This window comes from Urocitellus parryii, chromosome 4, assembly GCF_045843805.1.
Source record: "Urocitellus parryii isolate mUroPar1 chromosome 4, mUroPar1.hap1, whole genome shotgun sequence".
NCBI classification, from domain to species: Eukaryota; Metazoa; Chordata; class Mammalia; order Rodentia; family Sciuridae; genus Urocitellus; species Urocitellus parryii.
Window position 1 is genome coordinate 107,746,832 of NC_135534.1, and position 26,468 is coordinate 107,773,299.

At 45.9% G+C, this 26,468-nt stretch overlaps 1 protein-coding gene across 4 annotated transcripts in view; it reads left to right on the top strand.

Annotated features, from left to right (window-relative positions):
• The window catches only part of Grik4 (glutamate ionotropic receptor kainate type subunit 4), a 281,673-nt gene that overhangs the window by 244,876 nt on the left and 10,329 nt on the right, over positions 1–26,468 (top strand). For 3 of the 4 annotated variants that reach the window (XM_026403467.2, XM_077797753.1, XM_077797751.1), the window contains 6 exons: positions 184–297; positions 11,168–11,277; positions 14,087–14,260; positions 17,561–17,726; positions 19,070–19,295; positions 23,244–23,372. In XM_026403467.2, the coding sequence (XP_026259252.2) occupies positions 184–297; positions 11,168–11,277; positions 14,087–14,260; positions 17,561–17,726; positions 19,070–19,295; positions 23,244–23,372 (919 nt within the window). The remainder of the gene's footprint in view (positions 1–183; positions 298–11,167; positions 11,278–14,086; positions 14,261–17,560; positions 17,727–19,069; positions 19,296–23,243; positions 23,373–26,468) is intronic. The other variant, XM_077797752.1, reaches the window with a different exon arrangement.

A 26,468-nucleotide genomic window follows, 5' to 3' on the forward strand; every position in this document is an offset into this window, starting at 1 on the left:
ACGGCTTCAACATCCTGTCCTTTCCAGGGTGATTGTTTGGATCTGGGCTATGCTGGCTTCTCCCCAAGCCAGGAAGCCAGACTGAGTACCCTCTCCTCGGGGACAGCCTCTAGTCACAAGTCCCCATGCCCCACCTCACCTCACGTGGCTACCCCGCTGATGGGATCTCTCTGTTCCTTTCAGAAAGCAGATCTGGCTGTGGCAGGCCTCACCATCACAGCCGAACGTGAGAAGGTGATTGATTTCTCTAAGCCATTCATGACGCTGGGAATTAGCATTCTTTACCGAGTTCATATGGTAAGAGACTTATTTTATAAGCATTTATGTCATTAAAGTTATTTGCATGCAAACACTGAGTTATATGGTAATAATGAGTGACTCACAGAAATATTTAGATTTTGAGATTTAAATGCAAATGTGCTGGGCTATTTTTTCCTCCATCAGCTGTGAGAACTTGCAACCAGGAGGGATGGAAAAGTCACACTTGTGAGCTTTCCAGTAAAAATGGCTCATGAATAGGGATGACCAAGAGAGTAATCTGGTAGCACTTGGTGCATAGTCTGTCGGTGACTGTCTCTGTCAGTCACACTTCTTTCTCCGGGGGGCAGGGCCTGAAGCCTAGATAAGTCACCCCAACCTTCTCAAAGATTCCTTCGATTCCCAGATCCACTTGTGTTCATTCTGAGCATTGTGTCTGGTTAGGGAATACAGACTTCTTCCTCTTCTGATTATTCTTATTGATGCATAAAGAGCAAATATCTAATGTCATTTTTACCTTGTCTTCTGCACCATACCCCCTCCCCCATGCCCACACAGAAAGATTTCTCTGGCTAGGTTAGCTAGAGTGAGCATCAAAATGAGTGTATGAGAACACACCAATAAGTGGCCAAGGATGGACATGATCCCTGATATCCATCATGACTGGCTGGGTCATTTCTATCAAGTGGGCAATTGTTGTGCTCCCAGCAAATAGCTGTCTTTATCTAGTTTACCAAACTGGACCAGAAGAGCCTTTCTCTCCTCTTTTCATCCACACTGGCTCCAAGTGTGTGGCTACATGGATTTCCCCAGCTCTCTAGTCAGTTTTTGGTGTGCATACTTCAGTTTCTATGCATATTTCTGAACATAGCCTGGCACCAAGAGGCTGGCCAACAGGAAAGGACTGCATGCCTGCTGAAGTGACCCCAGCCCTAGAGAAAGAGGAGGTTTGCACCCCCAGTGGATCCCACCGCTGCAGCTGTTGAGGCATCAGGAGCTGTTCCCAGGTTTCTCTAGGAGGGTCATCTCCTGTCATGGAGCCCATGCAACAGGCCCACTGTTCAGTTGAGTGATGTTCTGTGCTGGGCCTCAGTGTCCTTCATGGTTACCACCTGACCTGGGAAAGATGACCAGATCATCTGGAAGAAGTGATGCCATTGAAATCTCAAACTCCACAGGCTAAGACAGAAAGAAAGGCAAAGATTTCACAGTCAGGCTGTTATTGATGTTTGTTTTTGTGCAGTCAGGTGCATTTGGATCCCTCCCAGCCAATGTCCTCCTCTTGTCTTTCTTACTGATGATAGTTCCCATTTGTGGAGTACCTTCTATGTCCCCAAGAGTCTACCAGGTGCCTGTGACATGGGTTGAATTGTCTCCCCTTGAAATGCATGGTGAAGTCTTAGCTCCAGGACCTGTGAATGTGACCTTATTTGGAAATAGAGTCATTGCAAATGTTATCAAGTGAAGATCATACTGGATTTCCATGGGCCCTAATCCAATGAAGGGTGTTCTTATAAGATGAGGAAAATTTGGACACAGATACATAGGGGAGAATTCAAAGGCAGAGATGGGAGTGGTGTGTCTATAAGCCAAGGAGCACCCAGGGTTGCCAGAAACCACCAGAAGATTCCTCCCCTAGAGCCTGCATGGGGAGCCTGGCTCTAATGATGCCTTGGCTTTGGCCTTCTGGCCTCTAGAACTTTGAAGTGAAAGATTTCTGTTATTTTAAGCCAGTCAGTTTGGATACTTCGTTTTGATGGTCCCAGGAAATGTGCACAGTTGTGTTGTTCTTATTTTAGAAATGAGAAAACTGAGATGGGATTAGTTTAAAAACCAGGACAAGGACACATGCTAATAAGGCAAAGGGTAGGGTACAAACCCAAGGACAGAGTGACTCCAGCCCGTGCTCTCTCTGTGACCCCAGCCTGCCACCCTCATGTTTTGCACATCCTTCTTCATGTGGTTCTCAGAGCCGTTCTCTGAAGAGGGAGGCAGGTACCATAATCCCTGACTCGAAGATAAGGGAGCCAGAGTGTCACTTGCAGCTGATCCAGGGCAAGGCTAGGGTGAGGCCTCCCAGCTCCAGAACAGTGCTTCGGTCACTGTCCCCCTGTCATTACTCCTCCTGCAATTTTCCAACCAGCACCTTGGTTTGAGGTTCCTCCTCCCTACACTTGGCCCTGAGGGAACATCCAAAAGACATGGAGATGCACAGCCTTTTTCAAGACCACCCTGCTGTATTAGTTCCTGGGATATTAAGTTTTATGTGTCAAGTAGGCATTGCTGTGAAGGTATTTTGTAGTGTAATTAATGTCGACAGTGAACTGCTTTAAGTAAAGGAGGTTACCTTCAATACTGTGAGTGGCCTCATCCCATAAATTGAAGGCAGTGAAAGGCAAAGAACTCAGGTTTCCTGGAGAAAAAAATTCTGACCCAAGGCAATAACATGGACATCCTGCCCATTCAGATATATTCACCTTTTGGACTTAGCAGCTCCCCCAACATGTGAGCTAGGTAGGTAGGTAGGTAGATAGATAGATAGATAGATAGATAGATATGATATGATATGATATGATATGATATCATATGATATGATATGATATACATATAGATATAGATATAAATATAGTTATGTCTCCCATTGGTTCTGGTACAGTTCCCCAGCGTGGCCTGGATTCCTCCCTCCTCTGGCCTCCCCTTGGAGGCCCCAGTATGCCACATGGCTGCTCAGATCTGATTTATAACAGGGCCAAACTGAGCAAAATATGAGCACTGGAATGAACAGCTTACACTGAACAGAACTGACAGTTTATGCATTTATTCAACAAATATTTATCGAGTACATTCTGTGTGTGAGGCACTGTGCTTAGAGAGAACCAAAAAGTCAGCTCGAGAGAGAATGTTCCTGTATCTACTGGTGATCCTGGTGAGAGTGAGTCCAAGATGAACTTTGCTATATCTGACCCAAAGAGGTCTCCTCAGGAATCGCTAATGCTGAAGTGTAGATGGGTGGAGTCCACCCCGAGAGCCTAGATCAAAAACTACATGGAGAGGCCGTCTCCAGTGTGATAGTGCTATGGAAATTAAAACCAAGTACTGGGTATTTATTATTTTGTGAATTTTCTCTAATTGATGGTTATCTTGGAATGAAAAATGTGCTTAATTTTGTTTATCATTTCTAAGAATATAGAATTTCTCTCTCACTTCTCTATCTATGAACTTACCTGACTGATGAGCAGTCGTCACCAAAACGTGAGCATCTGGTGGCAATCAATCCCCTGTGCAAAAGTAGAAATCATTAACTCAAAGTGAAATGCCTTGTGAAGAATTATTTTTAATCACTTAATTTTAAACTGATGCACAAAAGCATAAACATTTTATATATTAATGGGGTCCCATGTCATGGCCCGTTACCTGCATATGTTATTACATAATATAATTCCTAGTTAAGAATTATTGACAAAGCCTCCCAAATCATAAGTGATGGCAAGTGTGTCTCTGAATGTAAAGATAACCAGAAGTAATTTGTGAATTTCCAACAATCTAAAGTTATCTGGGCTTTTCCATGAACATAGATCATTAAGAGTTGATTATGTGATACTTTCCTTCTTCCCCACATCAGGTTATAATCTCTCTTTCTGAGGAGACATCTCTAGGACCAAAATAAGAAAAATGTTTTGCTCCCTTTACCACCTACGCCCTGCTACTTGACAGCCCAGCTGAGGAGTCTGGGTTTGGTATTTGTCCCTGTTGATATGTCCTGCTTTTAAAAACTCTCTGTTCTTAGCATCCAAGTCACCATTTTCTCCTGGAGTCCCTCATGCCTCCTTATCATTTTGGTTGATTCCTTTTTCTTTTCTTTTTTCCCCCTATATAATTTTCTATTTATTTATTTTTTTTGTTTATTTTTTTATTTTTTATTTTTATTAGTTACACATGACAGTACAATGATCTTGACATATCATACATTTGAATCAAATGGGGTATTTCTTTTTCTTCCTCTTCTCTCTCTTCTGTCTCCCTCCCCCTGGATAATCTCACCCACGACTCATCTGTGACCCACCCCAGCCTCACCCCTCAATTCCAGGAGTATATTTCTCACTCATTACTGTAGCTATCCACCTGGGTCTCATAGACTGCTCCTCCCCCCCAAAAAAAAATAGCATCACAAACTGCATTCAGTGTACTCAAACATGACCCTCCTCCTCCACCCTGAACCCCCTTCCAGTAATGACATCTCCGTCCAGTACCCCAGATCGTCCTGCCCTGTCCTCACCTCTCATGTCACCTCCTAGGTAGTTCTCAAGCGCGCTTCAGGTCTCCTAATCTCTAACCTGAACTGTCGACTCAGTGGGACGAACATCAAAGTGTAGGTAGCCCCTTGTCAGACTACAGATTTTTGTATTTTTGATATGAAAAATGTAATCATCCTAAACCTTCAGTGTTTACTGGATAGGTATGAAAGGAAGGAAGGAAGGAAGAAATGGCTGGCAGGTCCTGAATCTAGGGACTCTGAGGTCACCGAGCTCCATCCTTTACTCTTGGCTCCTGTTGGGCAGAGCACTGAGCCCCAACAACCTGGGTTTCTATTAGGGGATCCTGTGGGGCCAGTATTCTAGGAAGCAAGATGAAGGCCCTAAATAGATGATCTTTTTCTTTTTGGTCTTTACCCTCAATGGTCTTGACAATAAGAAGAGATGGGAGGCAGATCCCTCTTCTGCTCAAGCCTGGCCATAGTTGCCACCTGAGCGCATTACAACACCTACATGCCCTGCGTACAGCACAATCTCCACCTGAGAAGGTATCAGGGTCCTTGGTGGGGGCCAGATGTGCTTCTAGGCCATATGTAGATGGCTCAGCCTTTGGAATCTGGGGTGTCTCCCAGTTGACTCCAAGGATGGGAGTCAGGTGATAGGATCTACAAAGTTCAAGAGTCTTTATTTCCCTGGCAAATGAGCTTAGTTCTTACTGAGAAGCTCAGTATCTGGTCTTGCCGTATAACTCCAAGGGCATTTTGCTTTCGAGGGTTTTATGATGTTGCTGCATACTGTGAGCTCTCAAATATCTGTGTGAATGGAGGGGAGAAGAGCATGGGAAAATAAAAACATTTATACTTGACATCAGAGTATATCATGCAATTTTCTGTCTTTTCCCCCTCCTGCTGCAGCAATTTGCCTAATGATGTTTTGCCCAGACTAATATTAAAATAAGTTTGTATTCCTCAAGCACACCGTGACTGCCGTAGCAAGGCATCCTTAGAATGTGCCAGAACCACCCTGGGAGTCAACGTTTGGCCCATACAACCCCCAAATGGATCAATCTCTTCTGAATAATTTAGTCTTGGCATCTTCAGGGAGCCTGTGTATGTCTAAGATATTTTTTGTGTTGACCAGCGGCTGTTACTTTTGATACATTTCCACATATACACTCTAGTTTATTGCAGCAATGCTTCAAAGCAGATAGTGTGATTCCCATTTTACAGGAGTCTGAGGCTCCATGAGCCCAGCCAGTGCAGTGGAAGAGGAGAGGCAGCACAGGCGTGCCAGGTTTTCTGTCTCTTACGTCCTCGATGTTTCCAGCTACCTGTGTGCAGGAAGTGGGTCCATGGCTAACGGGTACTTTTCTTTCAGTGTCAAGGACATGCATTGGATGATCTTTAAAAAAATAAGTCCTTTCCTATTGGAGGACACTATCTATGATTCTATGTCAGGTCCCAGTCCAGCCAGAGCATTGGAAATTCACTAAAAAATATGAGCTGACCATTTCCCCTCTATACCAACCAGCATCCTATTCTATCTTTGATTAAGCAACGGAAAATGTTCTCACTCTTCTTAACTTACAGCTAGACTTTTCTCTCTCAAGAAAGTTAAAAAATAAAAATCAGACAGTGATTAAAAAGTGAGAGAGAAATAAATGCCAACATTAAATTAATTACGGCATTTGGTGGATATATGACTCGTTTTTCCAAGAAGGTCTGTTTCATTTCAGAAAGACTGTCTAGGAAAATGGAGAACAGTGCTAAGTAAACCAGTGAATCATTTCTAATACTCCTTAATACTCTGTTATAAGGAAATAGAAAATGAATAGTGTTCTATTCCTTAACGCTAAGTAACACGATAGCCCGTCTAATGGAAATATAGATCCCTGAATGTATAATCATTTTAATATTGGTTATTTATTAAGTGCTTCTCTCTCAAGAAGCTCAAGGTGTCTTATCAGCGTTAGTTTAGTAATCCTCACATTCTCCATTCATGGGGATCATGGCGCTCTATTTTACGGAAGAAGAAAATGACACCCAAACATGTCAAGTGGCTTACCAAGGACCACTCAGCAAGTCAAGGTTGGTGCCAGGATGAGAACATAGGTCTCCTCACATTAGATTCCCGACCAGCAAAGTGAAAACTGGGATATGGTAGCTTGTGGGTCATGTGTAGGCAACAAGCCATCTGGGTGTTATAGGTGGAGAGGAATTAATTGTTTGCTTTCCTTTCTCCTCTTGGAGTCCAGGGTGAGTGCATGCTAAACTGAAATACACAAGGCGATTCATTGCCAACTCCTTTGGGCAGGCTGTCTGTGGGTTCCTGCAGTGGGTTGAGAATTACCCTCTTCCACGTCTCCCAAGCGTCATGGAGAGACTGTTTTTTTCCCTCTTCAGCCCTAGAGAGTATTTTGTTGACCATTGACCACTATTGGAAGTTGACTATCTAACAGGAAACCTCTCTATAAATTACCATTTAGAACTAAAGTCAAAAATCACATGACAGACGTGACAACCCTCTGTCATTGATATGCTGGGGAGGGGACAGAGCACAGGGAAGAAAGAGAGTTGATATCATTAGTTTTTGTGTAGGAAACTGGGCAACATAGCCCTTACACAGATCCAACAGAGCAGCTGCAGGTCTGACCCACTGTGCTGGTGAGTTTTTTGGGGAAGGCTGAGATGGAACAGAGTTGTAAATGTTGGTTGTTAAAAGCCATTCTTCCAGAAGAAATTCTGCAATTGCCCCAATTGCTTCCCCAGAGAGCCCTAGGGGAACCCCCATGATCCATGTTTTACAACTCATATAAACTCCAGGAATTATGGGAAATGACTGTAGCCAGATGACATTTGTCCCTCAAGGATTTTTAGTGTCACCCTAGGGCAGGAGATAGTATTTTTGTTCATTGAGGAATGCCTGAGTATAAAAGGACGTTCCCTCCTTGATCACATACCCTCTTCCCCTTCTAAGTTACTCCCAGCTGCCATTAGATACAAGGGAAGCAGACACGCATGTACACCTCACCACATGGTAACTTACTTCATCCTCAGAACCACCCCAGGTAGGTTTTATCACTACCCTCATGTTACAGAAGAGGGAACAGATCAGGAGGTTAGGCAGCTTGTCCAACATCATACAACTTGGAAGTGGCAGAGCAAGGATTCAGTCCTGGGCAGTCTGGCTCCAGAGTCTGTGTTTTAATTCACCACCTGCCCTGCTTTACCCAGTTCTAGGCCCATAGCTTTGGTCCAGACTCTGAGAAAAGTGATTGCACTTTTACCACAATACCATTTCCTCTAGTACAGATAGAGCAAGGTAACAGTGGGTTAACAGAATTTGTTTTAAGGAGAGAAGGAATTTTTAACATGTAAGAGGAGTTTAGTGCCTCTCAGCTCTACAGGCAGCCCCACTACTACATTGTTATCAAAGGACCGGAACACACCAGAATCATGGTCTGTGGGTGACCAGCCCTTTGGGTCTCTCCCATCATCAAAGAGCATCAAGGATGCTGACTCTGATGTGGTCAGTCTGAACCACAGTTCAAAAGCTAGGGAACTGGTTCTAATTTTGCTGCCATCTAATATTCAATTCTGCCAGCCAGGCTTGATCTGTCCTTGACATTGAGGCATATATCTATATCATCTATTTATCTATATAAAACACCACTTATCTACCTCCAAAGTGGTTGTATTCACCAGAAGGAACTAGCCCAACTTGTAGTCAGCAGTTATATTGATTGTAGAAATCAATACAAATGTCTATAAATACAACAGAGTCACAGTAAATGATGATGAGTATAAATAAATAACACGACTACTTCAAGGGGTTCAGATAAAATAGGTTGGGATTCTGCTGGCACTGGGGGAAGGTGTGGGATTAATTAGGGAGTTTATTGGAACAAGTTGCAAAATTAAAAGGAGAGAAAGATTTGATACAGCTGCCATTTGAATGAAAAGAGTATGGCACAGCTTGATGAACGAGAACCAGAGAAATTGAAGCCATCACCAGTTGTTGGAGCACGACACTTAACCTCCCTGGGACTCAGTTCTTCCATCTGTCAGTATGGAAAATTGGGTGTTTAAATCAAGAAAACATAGGGAAGCATTTTTGAGTTCTTCAGAAGAAAAGCATCACCATCATACATCCTTGGGGTTCAGGAAAAACTATTATTTGGAAGAAATGCCTATGGCATGTGACACCTGATTTGCTCCAAGTGCTGGTAACTCAGGTGTCCTTGGGGAAGGAAGCAATCTAAAGCACCACATAGAAAAAAAATGGTAGGCATTCAGAGTCCTGCAAGAAGCGCACTTCTCTTTGGCATCGTCTCAATGGCCTGAGCCAAGGCTGTAACAACCCCAGACCCAAATCTCAAATGACTGCCCAGTCCTTCCTCTTCTGGTTGGCGTCAGACAATCACATGTGGAATCAGATATTGCCTTGCCAACAGGACTGATACGTTCCTGGCGGAGCTGTGTTTGTGTCTTGGTCCTTGTTTGTGTGATGTTCTGTTTTATAACTTTAGTCTCCAAGATTTTTTCTCACGGCTGTGCATCATTCCTTATCACCCATAACCAAATATGGCAGCTTTAAATAGTGTTGTCATTTTCCTCAATTTCACTCATTGTGATATAATCAGGTATAGATTTCTGACATTGAGCATCTAATGGGGTTTCAGATTCAGAAAACAACAATAAAAGATGGGGTTTTTTTCCTTCCTGGATATTTCTCAGCTGAGAGATACAAAGTGAAATAGTCCTGAGTGACAGGGAACATGGGATTCACACACATTTTCCCCAAGAAAGTCTGGGGTTAAGAGGGACCCCAGGAGTAGACCAGCTAGTGATTTATGCTTCAGTAGGAGCTCAGACAGGAACAGATCCTTTGTCCCCTTCCAGACTCTGCCTATGCCTTCTGTACTGTCTGTGTTTTTCTGTGCCTGACACTGGCTCTTGGTATGATGAAGAAGACACAGCCCATGATGGACACCAGCATGACCAAGCAGGGACCCTGAGTCTGCTGCTCTTGAGTCCCTTACTTTCTGTTAGAGGATTTATGTAATGGTGGGATCAGACATGCTCACGTGATCTTCTCCCCATTCCTCTCCTATTCCCTTCCCTTAGTTAGTGGGACTTGTCCCTCAAATTATTTCATTTTCCCAGTAGATGACCTGAGTGGCCTGTGCATGCACTACAAGGAAGATAATTGCAATTTGCTCCAAAGGGCTGTTCTCTGGCCTAAGCCATACTGTGAAAGAAAACCAGTTTGAGAAAGACCACCTGAGATGTCCCTGTCGCATTGCTAAAAGGCCACAAAACCCAAGAAAGGCTGCCCCATTGGCAAGGATGAGTTATTGATGTCTTCTCTGTACCCCCTCTGGTCTGTTGTCCCAAAGGATAAAGTAAACTGTTCCTGAGTTGATTCAGGAATGTGCCCACTGGCACTCTGAAAAGGAATGAAAAACCATCCACAAGAGAAGGTGAAAATCACCCATGACTGGGGCTGTGTAAAGACAGAAGGATCGGGCACAACTGTCTCCCACCTGCCACACATGTGACTAATGGGACAAGTATTGTCACTTGGAGTTTCTCAGCTTCTTCTGGCCTCTTGTGAATAATGCAAGCTTTGAGAGCTGGTTGATTTCGGCTCAGTATTGGCATAGATGGTTCCCATTTGTGTTTCAGAGGACCCCAGGGTAAAAATGACACACTTGGATATTGATGGCAGGTTGTTACCACGACAGATATGATCTTGAGGTTGAAAGCTCATCTGTTCATAGAATACCTGAGCTTAACACTGATTTCCAGTCCTATCTGTGGACTGACATCCCGGACTCCTGAGATCATGAAAGCATAGCATTTTCCATTTAGAATGGTCCTTAGGGGACATCTAGTCCAGTGGTTCCATAGTAAATGGAAGAAGCAAGCCTGGCACAGGATCAAGTCATCAGGCAGGAGCTAGAGACGACACGCCGTCTACAGTGGCAGCACCGTTCAGCTCCAGTGCTGCTAGATCTCCCGTGTTGTTTGTTCTTAGATATGTGAAATCTAGCTATTTATGTGAAATCTCCTAATCGTTTAATACTGGCAACTAATACAAAATGAAACACTGCTAGGTCAACAAATAAGCAAACAAGTCCACGGGCTATATGTGGTTCATAGGCCACCAGTGAGTTGGTTCTGATCTATCCCAGCTCCAGCCACGCCCAGAGACCATCAGGGACTTGCCCAAGGCCACACAGCTAAAGGCAAGGCAGACAGCTTAACTCCATTCTTTTTATTCCAGTTTGCTTTCTTGCAAAAAATGACAGGGAGCTGGCATCCAGTTTTCATTTCTGCCCACAGGTGCTGTCTGAGCCAGTGCACACAGACAGTATTGAGTGGCACTGGGGGCTGGTCCACTCTCCTGGTACAAAGCATAAAAAGTGATATGCTCAAGCTGTTGTTCTGTTTCGTCTGCTGAATTTAGAGTGGGAGGTGTTCTGGAGAGGCCCCCACTAACCCTTTATCCCAATGTATCATTTAAACTAATCACCCAGAAACCAAAGAAATTTGGGGCCAAATCTACACACGCCATACCCTCTGCGCTGCCCTGCCCAAGGGCCATTTTGACTGAATGTGTATGGTGAATCTTGTTTTCATCTCCATTTCTAGGGACGCAGACCCGGCTATTTCTCCTTCCTGGACCCCTTTTCTCCCGGTGTCTGGCTCTTCATGCTCCTAGCCTATCTGGCTGTCAGCTGTGTCCTCTTCCTCGTGGCTCGGTACTATCCGTTCCCCTTCCCTGTCCTCACACCGCCACCTCGTGTCCACCTCTGGAAACTGCATGGGGTGGGGGGTTGGGAGGAGGAGATGGGTGGTTAAGAGGACCTTGCTGCCAAACTAGGGGACTGGGAGAGGGACTCGGGGCCTGAAATGCTCTCTGCCCAGCTGTCGACCTCCCGCTACCCACCCATCCATCTTCCTGTGTGTTCCCTGACTTGCACAGTGCAGACAGGTGAGCTCGTCTGGATTTGTTTCTACACCCCTGACTCTTGTCCCCTCCTGCTGTCTGGTCTCTGGCCCCCTGCTTGTGTAGGAGATTTAGGAAAGGGAGGAGGGGAGAAGGTGGCAGGAAGATCACTCTGATTAAGTACTATGCATTTGGCTGCCCTGACATCAATCCTTGCCAGAATCCACCACAAAGTGCGGAATGACAAGAAACAGATCCTGCAAATTCAGAGTCGGGGGGACTGGAGGCTGCAGTGACATAGGCCAGGGAGAATACTTCCTCTGCACAGAGCCTGAATCTGCCCCTGAAAACACAGCTGTTCTGTTCAATAAGAACCATAGAGGGTGGCAGGCGCAAGAGGACAGGATGGAGGGAAGCATTTGCAGTTAATGTTGAGTGGAAACAAATGGTTCAGATCAGCAGTTGGGGAGGATAATCCCTCCCCTCTCCTCAGAAGCCAGGGGCTGCCTCTAGCCCTACAGAGACACCTAAGGGCATCCCAAGCTATGTCCTACTGAGAATGTGCAGAGAGGGTTGTTTCTCTCTGAGCTTACGGCCTGTTGAGCCAGCCTGGGCTTCAGGAGAGCCAAATTATATCCAGAAGTGGAACAAGCCCTAGTGGCCCTAGGCCACTCACTCAAGTGCTCACTGTCTATTCAGCCTACTGCAATGGAGGGAGTGGAGAATAGTTCAGGATGAGCTCCTAGAAATTCAATGGAGGCTCTATTGCAAGTGTCTTTTCAGTGGACTCCTTTGCCTCCATCCCACAGCACTGGGCCACTAATGTGCATCCCACCTCTGCAGGCTGGGGTCTTCCCCATGGGTGTGTTTGTTCCCAGGATCAAGGGGAACATGCTCTTTCCACTTAGGACAGGCGGTTACGGGGTCCTGAGGCCTAAAGAATCTCAGTGTGCCTAACCTCAGCACAGTTCCCATCCTGCCCAAGATGAGTTGTCTTACCCTGTCAGTGCTTTTCCCAGGGAGATAAGGCCATGATTGGGAAAGCCTTCTGGGCCAGAAGATCCAACCCGACCAAGAATGGCCCTGCTTACAGCCTGGTAGAGGCGGCTGAGTTGCTGCTCGGGTGCCACCTACCCCTCTTGGGCCTGTAGGCATTGCCACTGTCAAGTATCTGTTGTCAGTGACAGCTGGCAAGGCGCGGGAGCTCACACACTGTCTGACACTCCGCTCTCCATTTCGCAGCGCTGTCTGCTGCCGCCGTTAGGAAGCTGTCGGTGGAGCCAGCGCCGCGCTCTGTGATGCTCTCGGTGACTGAGCCCCTGAGAGCACGCCACAGCTCTCAGGTCACCTCCAGGGCCCTGAAAAGGGTCTTGGGGCTTGGTTACCAGACATGCACACACAAGCCTGCCACACCATGCCAGAGGAAGCTAAAGCTCCCTGGGAGGCTATGTCACCCTTCTTCCTTGCCCCACTCCCACTCACTGACCCCAGGATCCTGCATGGACAAAACATAACAAAAATGTATTAAAGGGCTATCCATAGAGTCTGTCCATACAGCGTAAACATACACACACGCACATGTACACACACATGAGCAAGCCCACGCGCGCACACACACACACACACACACACACACACACACAATAAACTAGCCCAGAATATTCTATCCTAAGGTAGTGGTTTGCAAACAGGGTTCTATGGAATGCAAAGGCCCTTGGGACCTACCACAGACTCTGGGGGCAGCCAGAGCTCTGGGGCCCTAATGTTTCTTCATCCAGATCCACTGGACTTTTATTTCTTATATATTGTACTTTTGGGTAAGATTTTAGAGAGAAAATGTTTCAAACCTATAGCTCTCAGGCAGCCATTCCAAAGCCAGCTGATCATCAGAGTTACACAGGGAGCTTTTAAACATTTGAATTCCCCAGTCCCAGTGTCTTAGAATCTCCAGGTCCGGGCCCTGGGAAGCTGCATCTCACAAGTGTGAGCTGGTTATTATCAGTGTAGACTCTGAATTGGAGGGGGTCAGTATCACCTGGGAACTTGCAGATTCTTAGGCCCCACCCACATTTACTGGTTCAGAGGCTGTGGGGTAGGGCCTGGTGATCTGTGTTTAAACAAGCCTCTTGGTGACTCTAATATGAAGTCTGGAGTTTGAGAATGGTAGAACTGGGCGAGGGTTTTCAAACCATGGTCCTATAGGAGCTTAAGTTTCTTGAGGTGGAGAACAAGCGACTTCCCAGACGGCCCAGCCCCTGATACTCTCAGCTTCCAGGCAGATGCCTCCACTTTTATCTATTTTATATATGAAAGTTCCGCACCAGAATTTATTTGAAGGAAAAAAAAGTGTTTAAAAGTATGGCTTTTTTTTTTTTAATTAAAGAAAAAGCATTTGAGAACCACCAACTTAATCCAACTACTCCATTAATTTTTATATTTTTTTATTTTTGGATGGGGAAAAAATCCAAGTCCAGCAAAGGGGAATGACTGGCCCAAGGTGACAAGGCCCAGTCCTGAGGCAGAGAGGTGAGGCCAGAATGGAGAGCACCTCCCGCCTCTCCAGCACCCTCCAATCATGCCCATCCTCCCTGGCACTGAAGTCTGTTCCTTTTCTCCCACAGGTTGACGCCCTACGAGTGGTACAGCCCACACCCGTGTGCCCAGGGCCGGTGCAACCTCCTGGTGAACCAGTACTCTCTCGGCAACAGCCTCTGGTTTCCGGTTGGGGGCTTCATGCAGCAGGGCTCCACCATTGCCCCTCGCGCCTTATCCACCCGCTGTGTTAGTGGAGTCTGGTAAGGACCCAGGATGGGACAGGGCCAGGTCTCAAGGGGTGGTGGGACTCAATGGGAGTCTTCAGATAAGGCTGGCCCCAGCTGCTGGAGGCAGGAACCTTAGCAGCCCCGAGGAGGTTCAGAAGCCTTGCCTCTTCAGCAGACCCTCGCTCAGAGCTGAGGTCACTTCTGCCAGGTCACAAGGTGGGGAGTGGGGGCCCGTGTGCACTCTCACTTCTCTGTTTCCCCTTTCTCTGCCTCCGTGGTCTGGACACAGAGAGGAGCCAAGACTGGAAGGAAGAGGAGACAAGAAAACACTTGCTGGCCCACAGCAAAGTAAAGATAACTTCTTGACCTGGCAAAACCTGAGGTTGAAGGGGCTGCGCCAACTAAGGCATATGCAGATTTATGCAAATCTGATGCTGCAGCAGGAAATCCCTGCAGGAGGACGCTGCCACACCATGCCCCCCTTCTCCTGGCTTTCTCAGGCTTTGGCCCTGCTCTTACCTCTGGGGCTTGACCCATCCACCTCAGCAAGTGTGGGAAAATGCAGAAATGGACAAATGATTCAATGGGTGGGAAAACTCTTTGAAAACTTGAGAATTCTATATGAATATACGAGACTAATAATTTTTATTAGACTGTTATGGTGGAAATGAAAAATATAGGTATGTGGATTAGAGATGAAAGTTCACAAAATACAAGTCTTGGTCTTCTCTTAAAAATCCACTGCAGGTTTGGCAGTTATCACTTACATGACTTACAGCCTCCGTCTTCTTGCCTCCTTCTTGGCTTGTTTAAGCCAAGGAAAAGGAAAAGTGGTGGTGCTTCCATCCTTGGGTATTGGTGCAGGTCAGACAGAAGTACTGGAGTTGCCTCTGGGGCTGTGTAGTAGCTGGGACAGTCACCCCTACCAATCTGGAGTCTTCACTTCCCTTGATAAATAATAATTGTGGGATTTAAACCTCCTGATCTCACCTATTACCAGACATTGCCAGGAAGTCACTGATTATGTCAGTATGGAGAACTGGGCCCTTGTCCCCAGAAGAAGGGATAGGCCTGGCAGGGACAGTCACAGGCAGCCTGGGCAGAAGCCCGGGAGATGAGAACTTGTCAGCTAGGGATGTTAATTTTCTTCTCTCTGGGCTCCTGCCTTCCAGAGAGTTCTCTGCTATTCATACAGTTAGGGCCTATTGCCCACTTCATCCACCTATAAACTCCCTTCACCCCATCCCAGGAAATTCCTCTTCTAGATAGTTTCAGAGGCCAGAGTCCTATGGGCTTCTCTGCCACAGGCCACCATTCAGTGCTGCCCTACATAGCTGCCCCAGGCGGCTTGGTTACTGTGTTTCAGAGCACATTGGGAAGAGGGCTCAGCACTGAAAGGAAGCCGCTGTGAAGGATCCTCATCAGCCTCTCATCCCAAATTGTCAGCGTACCCCTCTGCCTCTCAGAGTTCTTAGTTATTAAACGAGGGCCTTGGTTGGGTCAGTTCTTCTACGTGGCCTCCTCACCCAGAGCAAGTGAAAGAAAATGCCTTGTTGCTCACAAGACTGCCAGCTTTACAACTGATGGTGCCCTCTGACCTGCCAGAGACAGCATCGCTTGCTTTCTCAGCTCAGGCAGTGGGCTTGCACTGGTCACGTCGGCTCCCTGACCCCTTCCCTAGTGCTCAGGAACCTAAACAGCCGCACGCTGTCCAATGTGGAACAGATGCCAGAGTGCAGCCACGTGGCTGAGGGGACCTGCCAGTCAGCTCTCAACCCAGCCCAGGGCGCATCGACCCCCAGTTCTTACCAAAGCCACTAAGTAGCTGCAGAGCACAGGCTTGTTCCTGGGCATGGTCATGGAAACAGCTTCCCAGAGTGGAAGAGCTGAGGCAGGCCCGAGACAGCAGGCCTTGAGCAGAGAGGGTCACCTAATAAGGAGGTGGCCCAGAGATTTTCATCCCATATGGAGGTCGAGGGCCTTCCTCTACATTTCTGTCTCCCATCCATCTAGTCTTCAAGGATATGCTACCTCATTTGATCTCACAACTCTGAAGACAGGCAGAGCTGGCATTATTATCCCCAAACATAGTCCAGTCATTGTCTATTTATCATTAGACAAATGAGCTCAGAGAAGGCCAGTGACTTCCCCCACAATCTCACAGGTGCAATGTGACCAGAACAGAAAACCAGTTCACCTCCCTGCAGGTCCAGCATATCGATGTGCTCATCGAGTTGGTATATGCCCCTATTACTTCACCCCCCCCCCCAGGGAGGCAGCTAGCAGGAGGTCTTGGTGACAGTGGGAAAAGAGACAAGGGAAATTTTTGCTCTTGAAAATCCATCCAGTGGCTGCCAGCTGCTGGGTCTTGGGGCAACACTGTGCTTTAACTGGTGCTGAGTTCACAATGTGTAAAGGCATTCAGACCCCATTAATTCAGAATCTGTGCTTCTCTAACCTGAACTGGGCATGGATCTATCTTCAAACCCGTTATACACAAACAAAGGGATCAGTATGCAGATCTGTACTGTTGACCAGATAGGAAAAGCTTGTTTAACCTACCAACGCGAACAAACTGTCATTAATGACTTTAGTGTATATGCTGCCTGCATCGAAAAATTATTGCAATTATAAATGAGCTCTAGCTACTCATTACAATAATCTTCTAGTATGGAATAGCATAACTGTTGTAAGACTGTTGCCAGATTCCAACTTTTTTAGCAGTTCAAAGATACTTCCCACCAGTCTGTCTTCATGAAAGATTTTCTGCTATTAAGAGTTATAGAACTGGTTCTAAAATGAGAATTTAACAATGTGTTATTCAGCAAGCTACTTCACTTCTCTGACCCTCCGTTTCCTCATCTGTAAAACAGAGAAAGGAAATGTGCCTCCCTGAGTTGTAGGGATTCTATAAGGTGGTGGTTGTAGCTCATGGCAGGTGGTCAGTACCTGGAGAGGCCCATCTGAAGGTTGACCTCAGTGTGAGGGACAAGGGAGGTGGCCTGGCTCAGGATTGGCACCCTTTGCTCATTCACTGGCTCATTTCCCATAGCCCCCCAACTATCTCATGTGCATGGACTACATATCTTCTGAATAACAACCAATAATCACCTCCTTTCGGAAATAAGAAAAAAAATCGATTGTCTACTTCCAGGCAACATTCACCAACTCAATTCATTTCTCTTGACATCCTATGCTCCGCCTCCTTCCTCTTCCCCCACTGAGTTGAGAGCTTCTGCAGGTCTCTCCTGTGCCATAGCAAGTCTGGGTTTGGGGGCCAAGGCTCCCGAAAGTGCCCGGGCAGTGATGACTTCCTGGTCTTTTCCTACGTAGGTGGGCATTCACGCTGATCATCATCTCATCCTACACGGCCAACCTGGCAGCCTTCCTGACTGTGCAGCGCATGGATGTGCCCATTGAGTCAGTGGATGACCTGGCTGACCAGACCGCCATTGAGTATGGCACAATTCACGGAGGCTCCAGCATGACTTTCTTCCAAGTAAACCCCATTTGGTTGCTCACCAACATTGGGAATTGGGCAGAATAAAGTTGAGATGTTTGTCCACTGGAGATAAAAACATCTCTCCTCATCTCATTATCTCTTTTGAACATCTAATTTGAAGGTCCACCTGGGGCTCATTTTTCTTTTGCTCCACAAAATGTCCCCAGAATGGGGTCCCCAAAGGACTTTGGGTTCATACCAGCCCATCCTGAAACATTATACATGCACCTGAGGTGATTTGAAGCTTAATGTGATGGAACATTTTTAAAATTGTAATAGTTTCATCTTTATTTTATGTGCATTAGGAAAAAAAGATATATGCTATGAATCAAACCAGTAGTTTTATTTACATCACTGGATAGGAGGAGGCATCTTTAAATTTTAAGAAGTAAGAGATTTTATGGGTAGCACTTAACCAAAGCAAGATTAAAATATTACACAAATGACTGAAGTTTGAGCAACACTAGATTAAGAAGAACTGGTGTCATTGATCCCAAACTGACAGGCCTCAGATAGGGACCCTCTTGGCTTCTTTGGGATTCCCTTGCAATGCTCAGGAGGAGGTGCTGCCACAATATCTTGCTGACAGGCAAAACTGATTGATCACCAAGGCTGACAGAACCAGGCCAGACAGAATAGTAGTTTTCGTAAGCCTCAAGAGCTCAAGGGAAGCAGATTTCCCCTGGGGCTAATAAGTGTCCAACCAACCTAATATCCAAGAAGTTCATTTTCACATGAAATGAGATCAAGGCCTTCAGTTTTTTGTTTTTCATACAAGTCTCTGTGCCTGTTGACATAGAGGCCAGAGAAAGCATAATGTAAATGCAGAGTTTGGATAGACGCTCAGAATTCTGTTTTGTTATTATTGGCAAAACAGAAGCTAGTGTTGGCCGTGTGGTTGATAAATTGCTTTAGGGTGGATAAAAAATACCTCACTGGTTTTTCAGATGGTGTCTCTGTATAAGTCTTCATGAACCTGAGTTCACTGCCCCAAACTAAGGGATGATGAAGGGATGCAACCAGAGTTTTAATTCTTCTACCAGAAAATGAAAGTAGGCAATAGAAGACCTCTCTAGGGTAGATGAGGCAGAACCGAAGATCAAACCAGGAGACAGAATTCACAGTGCCTGGGGACCCTGTTGCTTCCTGGTCTTTCTGTAAAGACACAAGTCCCTCCTTGGCCACCATTCAGTGATAGCGAACATGTTGAGTTGAGAGATAGAAGGGGAGAGGTGGAGTGGCAGAAGGGCCAGCAGTTTAAGGCTTTGATTCCCTCCCTCTTTAAACCCACATTTCCTTTCTCTTTTCCCAATCCTGCTTCCTGTCTGTTCTTTCTCCAGAATTCCCGCTACCAGACCTACCAACGCATGTGGAATTACATGTACTCCAAGCAGCCAAGTGTGTTCGTGAAGAGTACAGAGGAGGGAATCGCCAGGGTGTTGAATTCCAACTACGCCTTCCTGTTGGAGTCCACCATGAATGAGTACTATCGGCAGCGAAACTGCAACCTCACTCAGATCGGGGGCCTGCTGGACACCAAGGGCTATGGGATTGGCATGCCAGTCGGTATGCAGGAGAGGAGCAGCCTCTGTGGGGAGCTTCATCCAGGCAGGGCCAGCGTAGCTTCAACCACTGACTGCTGTGTTGAATTCAGTAACCCCTGTTTCTAGAGCCAGTTTAACAGTGACTTGAGGTGGGCAGTCTTAAAGCTAAAGAAAGATAAAAGCCAACCCCAATGCTTCCACTAATCGGTGATCAGAGCTCAGCTCTAATTATTAAAGAGCTCGTTGATTGTTCATTTAATTGATTCATTATCAAAGGCTAATTCTAATTATTAAAGGGCATATTGATGCCCTGGGTGGATTCTTTAGGCCTTTTGTTCCTTCTCTCTCTTGCTTCCTGCCCCTTGGCCATTTCTTTCTTGATTGACATCTCCATTAGCAGTGGGAAGAAAGAAGAGATGGGAACACTAGAATTAATTTTTCTATTTGTTAATGTCCCCTGTGAAAGTTTACTGACATGATTGTATGAGATGGCTTTTAAATTACTTGCGGGTTTCACTGATCCATCCATTCCAAGTCCACAAGGGTCATTGAGAACAGGCAGTAAGGCTCTGGTGTTGTTCGCTGACTGGGTGCTGTCCAGCTTTGTTATAGGAGGATGGAGATGTTTGGCTTGCAGAAAGGTTTCCCAGGTGTGCTTTATAAAGGATACTCACACTTGGGGCCTTCTCCTGCTGATAGTACCTCCACCAGAAGATAAGGGTAGACATGTTTAAATGCTCTTGTGAATGAGTAGGGATTGGAACATGTTCCCCGAGTGAGTCTGACATGCAGGCTTTCCCCATACGTGCACCATTGAGAGCAGTTGCTGCATAGGTTTGTCCTGCACAAGGCATCAGGGGAAGAACTGAGGCCATCAGGTCATGTGAGAGCACTGATACCTCCATGCACATCCTTGTGGTTACATGACATGTCCCTTCTATTGATCTTGACCTAACTCAGAGCTCTCCAAATTATAGGATTCTCTTACACCTGTGGAGTGTAATGAGCTTGGTCTTAGAATCAGGCAGACCTGGGAAGGCATTCTGGTTTCTGGCCATGGTATCTCAATATATGTTTATTTAACCTTTCTGAGCCACAGTGATCCCATTCATAAAATTGGTTTCTCATTCCTATTCATGGAATTATTGTGAAGATTAAACCTCATAATTTGGCCAGATACCTTACTGCAGCATGTCACACTCTTGGTAAATATTAGTGCCCTTTTCATCTTTCCCATAGTTCCCTATGTTATTTGATAAAAAGAGAAAACTTCTTGAATATGAACCAGAAATCAAGCAAATAAACATAAGTAATAATTCAGATTACACTCTCAACTCCATAGATTCTGACAATAGCAGTTCTGCAAGCTGGAAGCCTCACTCAGGGAACTCATAAACCTACACATACTCCATTTACTGTCGGATTTTATTGATGTCTATTAATGTTACAGATTATGGGCCTGTTTAAGAAATGTATTGGATGACATTTTCTTTCAAGATAGTAGAATAAACTACAGAATGAACTTAGGATGCACCTGGTAATAGTCTAGTGACTTAACACATTTAATCCAGGTGTCCGGTGTTTTGAAAGTTTTCATGAAGCCAAGTGCAGTGATACACATCTATAATCCCAGAAACCTGGGAGGATAAGGTAAGAGGACCACAAGTTTGAGGCCAGCCTCAGCAACTTAGTAAAATCCTGTCAAAAATAAAAAGGGCTGGGTATGTAGATCAGTGATTAAGTGTCCCTGGGTTCAATCCTTAATACTGGAAAAATAAAAGTTTCCTTGAGAAGTTTGAGGTAAAACAATAGTTGGTGTTTATTATAACTAATATAGTTGAGGTAAAACACCAATTCTAGAAATGTTCATCAATAAACAAGGAAAAAGGAAAAGAAATGCATTTATTTCTTATCTGAGCTGAGGCTATTTCACATGTGTTTTTTCACTTAATTGTCCCACCTGAGTGAGGTCAAGTGATTACTCCTGTTATATAGAAGACAGAACTGAGATTCAGAGCAGATGACTTACTTGTCCAAGGCTACAGAACAAGTGGAGAAGCTGGCTTGAATCTAGGATGCTTGTCTTTAAATCCAGTACTTCACTGACAAAACCCTGCAGCCAACTGGGACCCATCAGCTGGGAAGGGGGGGATAGGTGACAAGGTGGGATGAGGGCTGGCCCAGATTCTCACAGGAGGCTGGAAAGAACATTACATAGTCCATTGGTGAGATAGGCTTTTTAGATCCCCTGAGGTTATGCATGTCTGTCATTCTGAAGTGAGAGGTAAGGGCATAACTACAGAATAAGCGATGTGGTTGGATCCAGGAAAATTAAGAGAAACAAAATGAAGAACAAGATGGAAAATTTATCAGGTTGTTTTGAGCTAAGTAAGCAACCAAAGAATGAGCAGGATAGCCCTTTCATGTGGTGTGTTGTGAGGCTGGCCTCAAAGTTCCTTGAGAGAGATTGAAATGCTTTGCCGGGCTGCACACTTGTCTCTAAACCCCACATAGTCATCAGCTCCATACACAGACACATCTGTTTTGCAGCTTATTTGTGTATCCATTCACTGCAGATGTGTTTTAAGCACCTACCGTACAAGAGACCCTACAGATGTTCTCCCAAATTAATTAAATAGACATATTCAATGCTGCAGGCATTGTGTGTGTGCTCAAGCATAGTTGTGTCCACAGTAGGGAAGATTCTACCATGCAGGCTTGTGCAGCCAGAGTCAGAAGAGATCTGGGAGATGGCTGAGTCCTTTGCTTCTCAAAGTGCAGCCCGTGACCCAGAAGCCTGGGCATCACTCTGGAACTTGATGGAAATGCACAATCTCAGGCCCACATCCCAGAGCTATTGAATCAGAACCTGCACTTTTAACAAAAGCCCCAGATGATTCCTATGCACATTAAAACTTGAGAAGCACTCATCTATTTGTTCCAAGTTTATGCCTGAATCCTTCACTATAACCTTTTTCCTCTGCAGCATCTGTTGACATCAGACCTTCATTGAGTTTGGGCAAAGAAACTGGGCAACATACTTGTTTTCCAGTCTCTTGGCAGATTTCTGTTAATGATCTCCAGCCTCCGCCTGTTGTGGGACACTGAGCTTTCCAAGGTTTCATTTAAGCTGTTCTTGTGATTAAACCTTAATTCTAGAAGCAAATCTCCTTGACCACATTCCATCAGAAAAATTAAACAAGAATTGCACTAAACAGAAAGAGGCTTTTTGTTTGAGGAGGAAGGGAGCAGCAGGGGGCATGGGGTGGTGGATGGGCCAGAGGGTTCTGGTGCACTTGGTGGGCAGCCATGGGGATCGGAGGACCCCTGGTGACTGGCTTCTCCACATGGATGGACAAGAGGAGGCATCTGTTACACCCTGGGTGGCTCTCCCGTCACTGGTTGGGGACTGCTCTGAGTGTGCATTGTCAAGTATAATGTAATGACAGTTACAAGTGCCCGAGAAATTAGTTTAAGTAGAAATCAGACAACTGACTGAGAGATTTGTATTCCAGAAGCACAGGCTTAGGCTTCCTAGAGGCAGACGGAAAGCTCTGCATCCAGTTTCCCATGTGTCTGTGGGCAGGTCACTTAACCTGAATAGGCCACCTTTATAATCTAGAAAGTGGGAGTGCCCAGGCAGGGAGGTGGGGTGGCAGCACCATCTGGAAAGCCATTACTTGATCCATACTGGGGTCTTTGGCCATGGGCTGGATGTGCCAGTCAGTATGGAGGGAACAAAAGTAGAAAAGATGGAGAAGCATGCCTGAAGCCAGAAGGCTCCCAGCTGCTTCCTGCAGAGGAAGAGACAGCGAGAGGGCACAGCCTTCCTGTGGGCAGGCCCACCTGTCTCCCTTGCTGAGGTTCAAGCAGGCAGTGGCCAACAGGTGTGCTGGGAAGGGGAGCGAGCAGAGTGGTGCCTCAGAGGGCACTCATGTCCTGTGTCCTGGGCTCTCCTGTGACCCCGCAGGCTCGGTTTTCCGGGACGAGTTTGATCTGGCCATTCTCCAGCTGCAGGAAAACAACCGCCTGGAAATCCTGAAGCGCAAGTGGTGGGAAGGGGGGAAGTGCCCCAAAGAGGAAGATCACAGAGCTAAAGGTATGGACATGCAGGGCCTTCCTCCTGTGACCCAGAGGACCAAGTTTGCTTGTTTCTTGTGTCCAGATTTCAGGAATCGACTTCTAGGACACAGAGAAAATAAGTCTGGGAAGACACCGAGGAGGGCTAGGCTGGGGCTGGCTGATCAGTCCTATCCCAAGGTCCCCTACCTCCAGCTCATAAGTGCTGGAGGCTCGGCCTCCACTGTGTTCCCTGACTCCACCCCTCTCACCCCAGCGTCCAGGCTTCTGCCTGTTCCCCCTTTCCCAGCCTGGCATCTCCACAGTGGATTCTCCACTCCAATCAGAGTGGTTCTTTTTTAAAATGCAAATCAGATTGCTGCATTCCTCTGCACGAACCTTCCTGTGGCTTCCCATCTCACTCAAAATGAAATTCAAGCTTTCCATAGCCTCTCCATCTTTCCTTCCTGCTCCCCAAGTCTCTGCCCTTGCTTCCACCCCAGGACAGGCTCATGTTTCCTGCCCAGCCTCCTGGAGGAGGCCTCCCTCTGAGAGGGCTTCTCTCCACTCTTACCCTCACCCCATTTTCTCTTTTCAGATCTCATCACTACCTTATACATTTTTTTATGTGTTCTTTGTTTATTTTCCACCTCCTCCACTAGAATGTAGGTTTCACGAGGCCAGGGTTCATCTTCTTCACAGGGCTGTCCACAGGCCCCAACCCATGGAGAGTTTACTGAATGAATGAATGACTTTTAAATTGGGTTGAATGGCAAGCAGTCACTGACTAGTGTATTAAGGGCTGGGGAGGGTCCCTGAGCATCCGGTATTTTCTGTAAGGAACACATATCCTGGTTTGCCTAGGACATTCCTGATGACATCTGTTGTACATCATTTAATGCTTGTTAATAATATTTAGATAACTTTTGTTCTTGAGGTATTCTAGTTTGAACAATAAATCATGTGGTCACCCAGTATCTACTGCAGCCTTGCTAAAATATGCATCAGATTTACCTGTGTGTGCTCTCCCCTTGGAAGGCAGCTGAGGATTAAAATGAACGATAGCATGTGCTTGCCTTTCTGCTCAGCATGAATGATTATCCCTGATGAGACAGTGAATGAGCGACCATGTGTTTCTAACTGTCTATACGTGGATCTCTATCTGGCAAGGCAAGGTCTCAAGAATATGGATCTAGGGGGCAAGTCATTTGCAATGTAAAGGAAACACTGCCCTTAAAACAACCCAGTGAGAACACACAGTCCTTGGCTCTTCTTTCCACAAAAGGCCAGAGCTGCCCATAGGGAAGGCAGTAGCTACTAACAGATCCAGGGCATGGGCAGGTGTCATTTGAATCCCAGCTGCACTAGTTGCTCGTCTGTGAGTTTAGTTAAGCACATTAGTTAACACTGATGAGTCCTCATTTCTTTCTTTCTTTTTTAAAAATATATATTTAGTTGTTGATAGACCTTTATTTTATATATATAGCTTAGAACCGAACCCAGCGCCTCACACATGCCAGGCAAGTGCTCTACCACTGAGCTATAACTCCTGCCCCGAGTCTTCGTTTCTATATCTGTGAAATAAATGCAGTAACCAGCTACAGGGCTGTTGTGAAGGTGGAGTGAAATAGCAGGTAGCTTAGCTGTTTTTCAAACAGAAAAGTCCCTGTGTTTTTGTTAATCAGGTGAAATGTAAGTTTGAAGTCAAAATTAATTTCATTCATAGAAAAATAAAATCATCATTTTTGCAGTTGTTGGCTCTGGAAATTCTTCTCCATTCTTCAGAGGTTCAAGAAGACTGGTCTGACAGTAGGGTTCAGGGTGGAAGAAGAAGGGAGATAGTGGGATCAAGCCCCCAGGAAAGATGGAAAGCCATGAACAGGAGGCCTCTGTCTGCTGCACATGGGGGCCAAATGTTCCCTGGCATGGAGAAGAGAACTGAACACGTGAAAAGGGATAATCAACAGGGGAAGGCATCCTGCCTAGGTCCCAGTGTTCAGAAGATGACTGGGCCCATCAACCAGTGTTGGCTTGCCTCTCTACAGCCATCCTTTGGAGCAAGGGGTCAAGCTGTATTAATAAGAGGCAGTGTCCAAGCGTGGGTTTGTCTGGGAGAGGCTGTGCAAATCACCATGAAAGCCAGGCCATGGGCTGCCAGTCCAGCTGCAGCAGCTAAGGCCAGTGTCACCCAGTGGCCCTATTTTTGCCATGGTTGGGAGTCCAGGCTTTACTTGGAGAGGCTCAAAGCCTTCTTGGACTTGTGAAATTCCGCATGACGTCCTCCAGGCCAAGCAAGAAGCAGGTCCTGTTACTTCTCTCTGGCAAATTAGTCATCAGGCTCACTATGGTGTATAACTCATTACTCAAGAGACTTGGAAAAACAGGACCAGAATGACCCTAAAAATCTCTTCCTTGAAGTTTTGAAATGGCCACCAGGAATCAAGCCCCAGGAATGTTTATTCTCTCGTGTCTTGACGAGAACAGAGAGCTGTAGTTTTAATTTGCTTTCCACAGAAGCTCCTAGGTGATCTTTCTTTTTTATAATTTGAATCAGTTGACTTTCGCATGTGCCTAAAGGAATGAGTCTAATATGGAACAGGCAGAGAGAGATGAGGGCGAAGGGAAGGAGACGGGGATCTTTTTTCCAGAGACCTCTGAAATTCACAGTGCCTAAAGGCACTTTAGTTTCAATTAAAAGTACCAGACAACACGCTGATGCCTAACATAATTCTTTTCTGCTTTGTTATCCTAATAAAATGCAAGAAATTTAAAAGAAAATGAACTGGTGCTTACCCTACCTCTAATCCTACACTACAGCTTGAACATCACTGCCAAATTCCAAAGAAGAATCCTAACATTGGGCTGCTGCCACCCATCCTGAGCCTTCTTGCCAGGTCTTACTTGGCTCTGATAAGAGCCACCACAACCCTGCCTTCATCTCCCCATCTTATTTTCCCTGCCGATAGCTTGGTGACCATGTACCTTCATACAACCAACCGAAAAATGCAATAACAGATCCTGTGGAAGACTAGAGATTACAAAAAGGAGCAGGCTCCGTTCCAAGCTGTTCCATTTGCTTCTACCTTGTCTTTTCAAAACAACACTTGTTTTATTTATTTATTTTCTCACCCAGCTC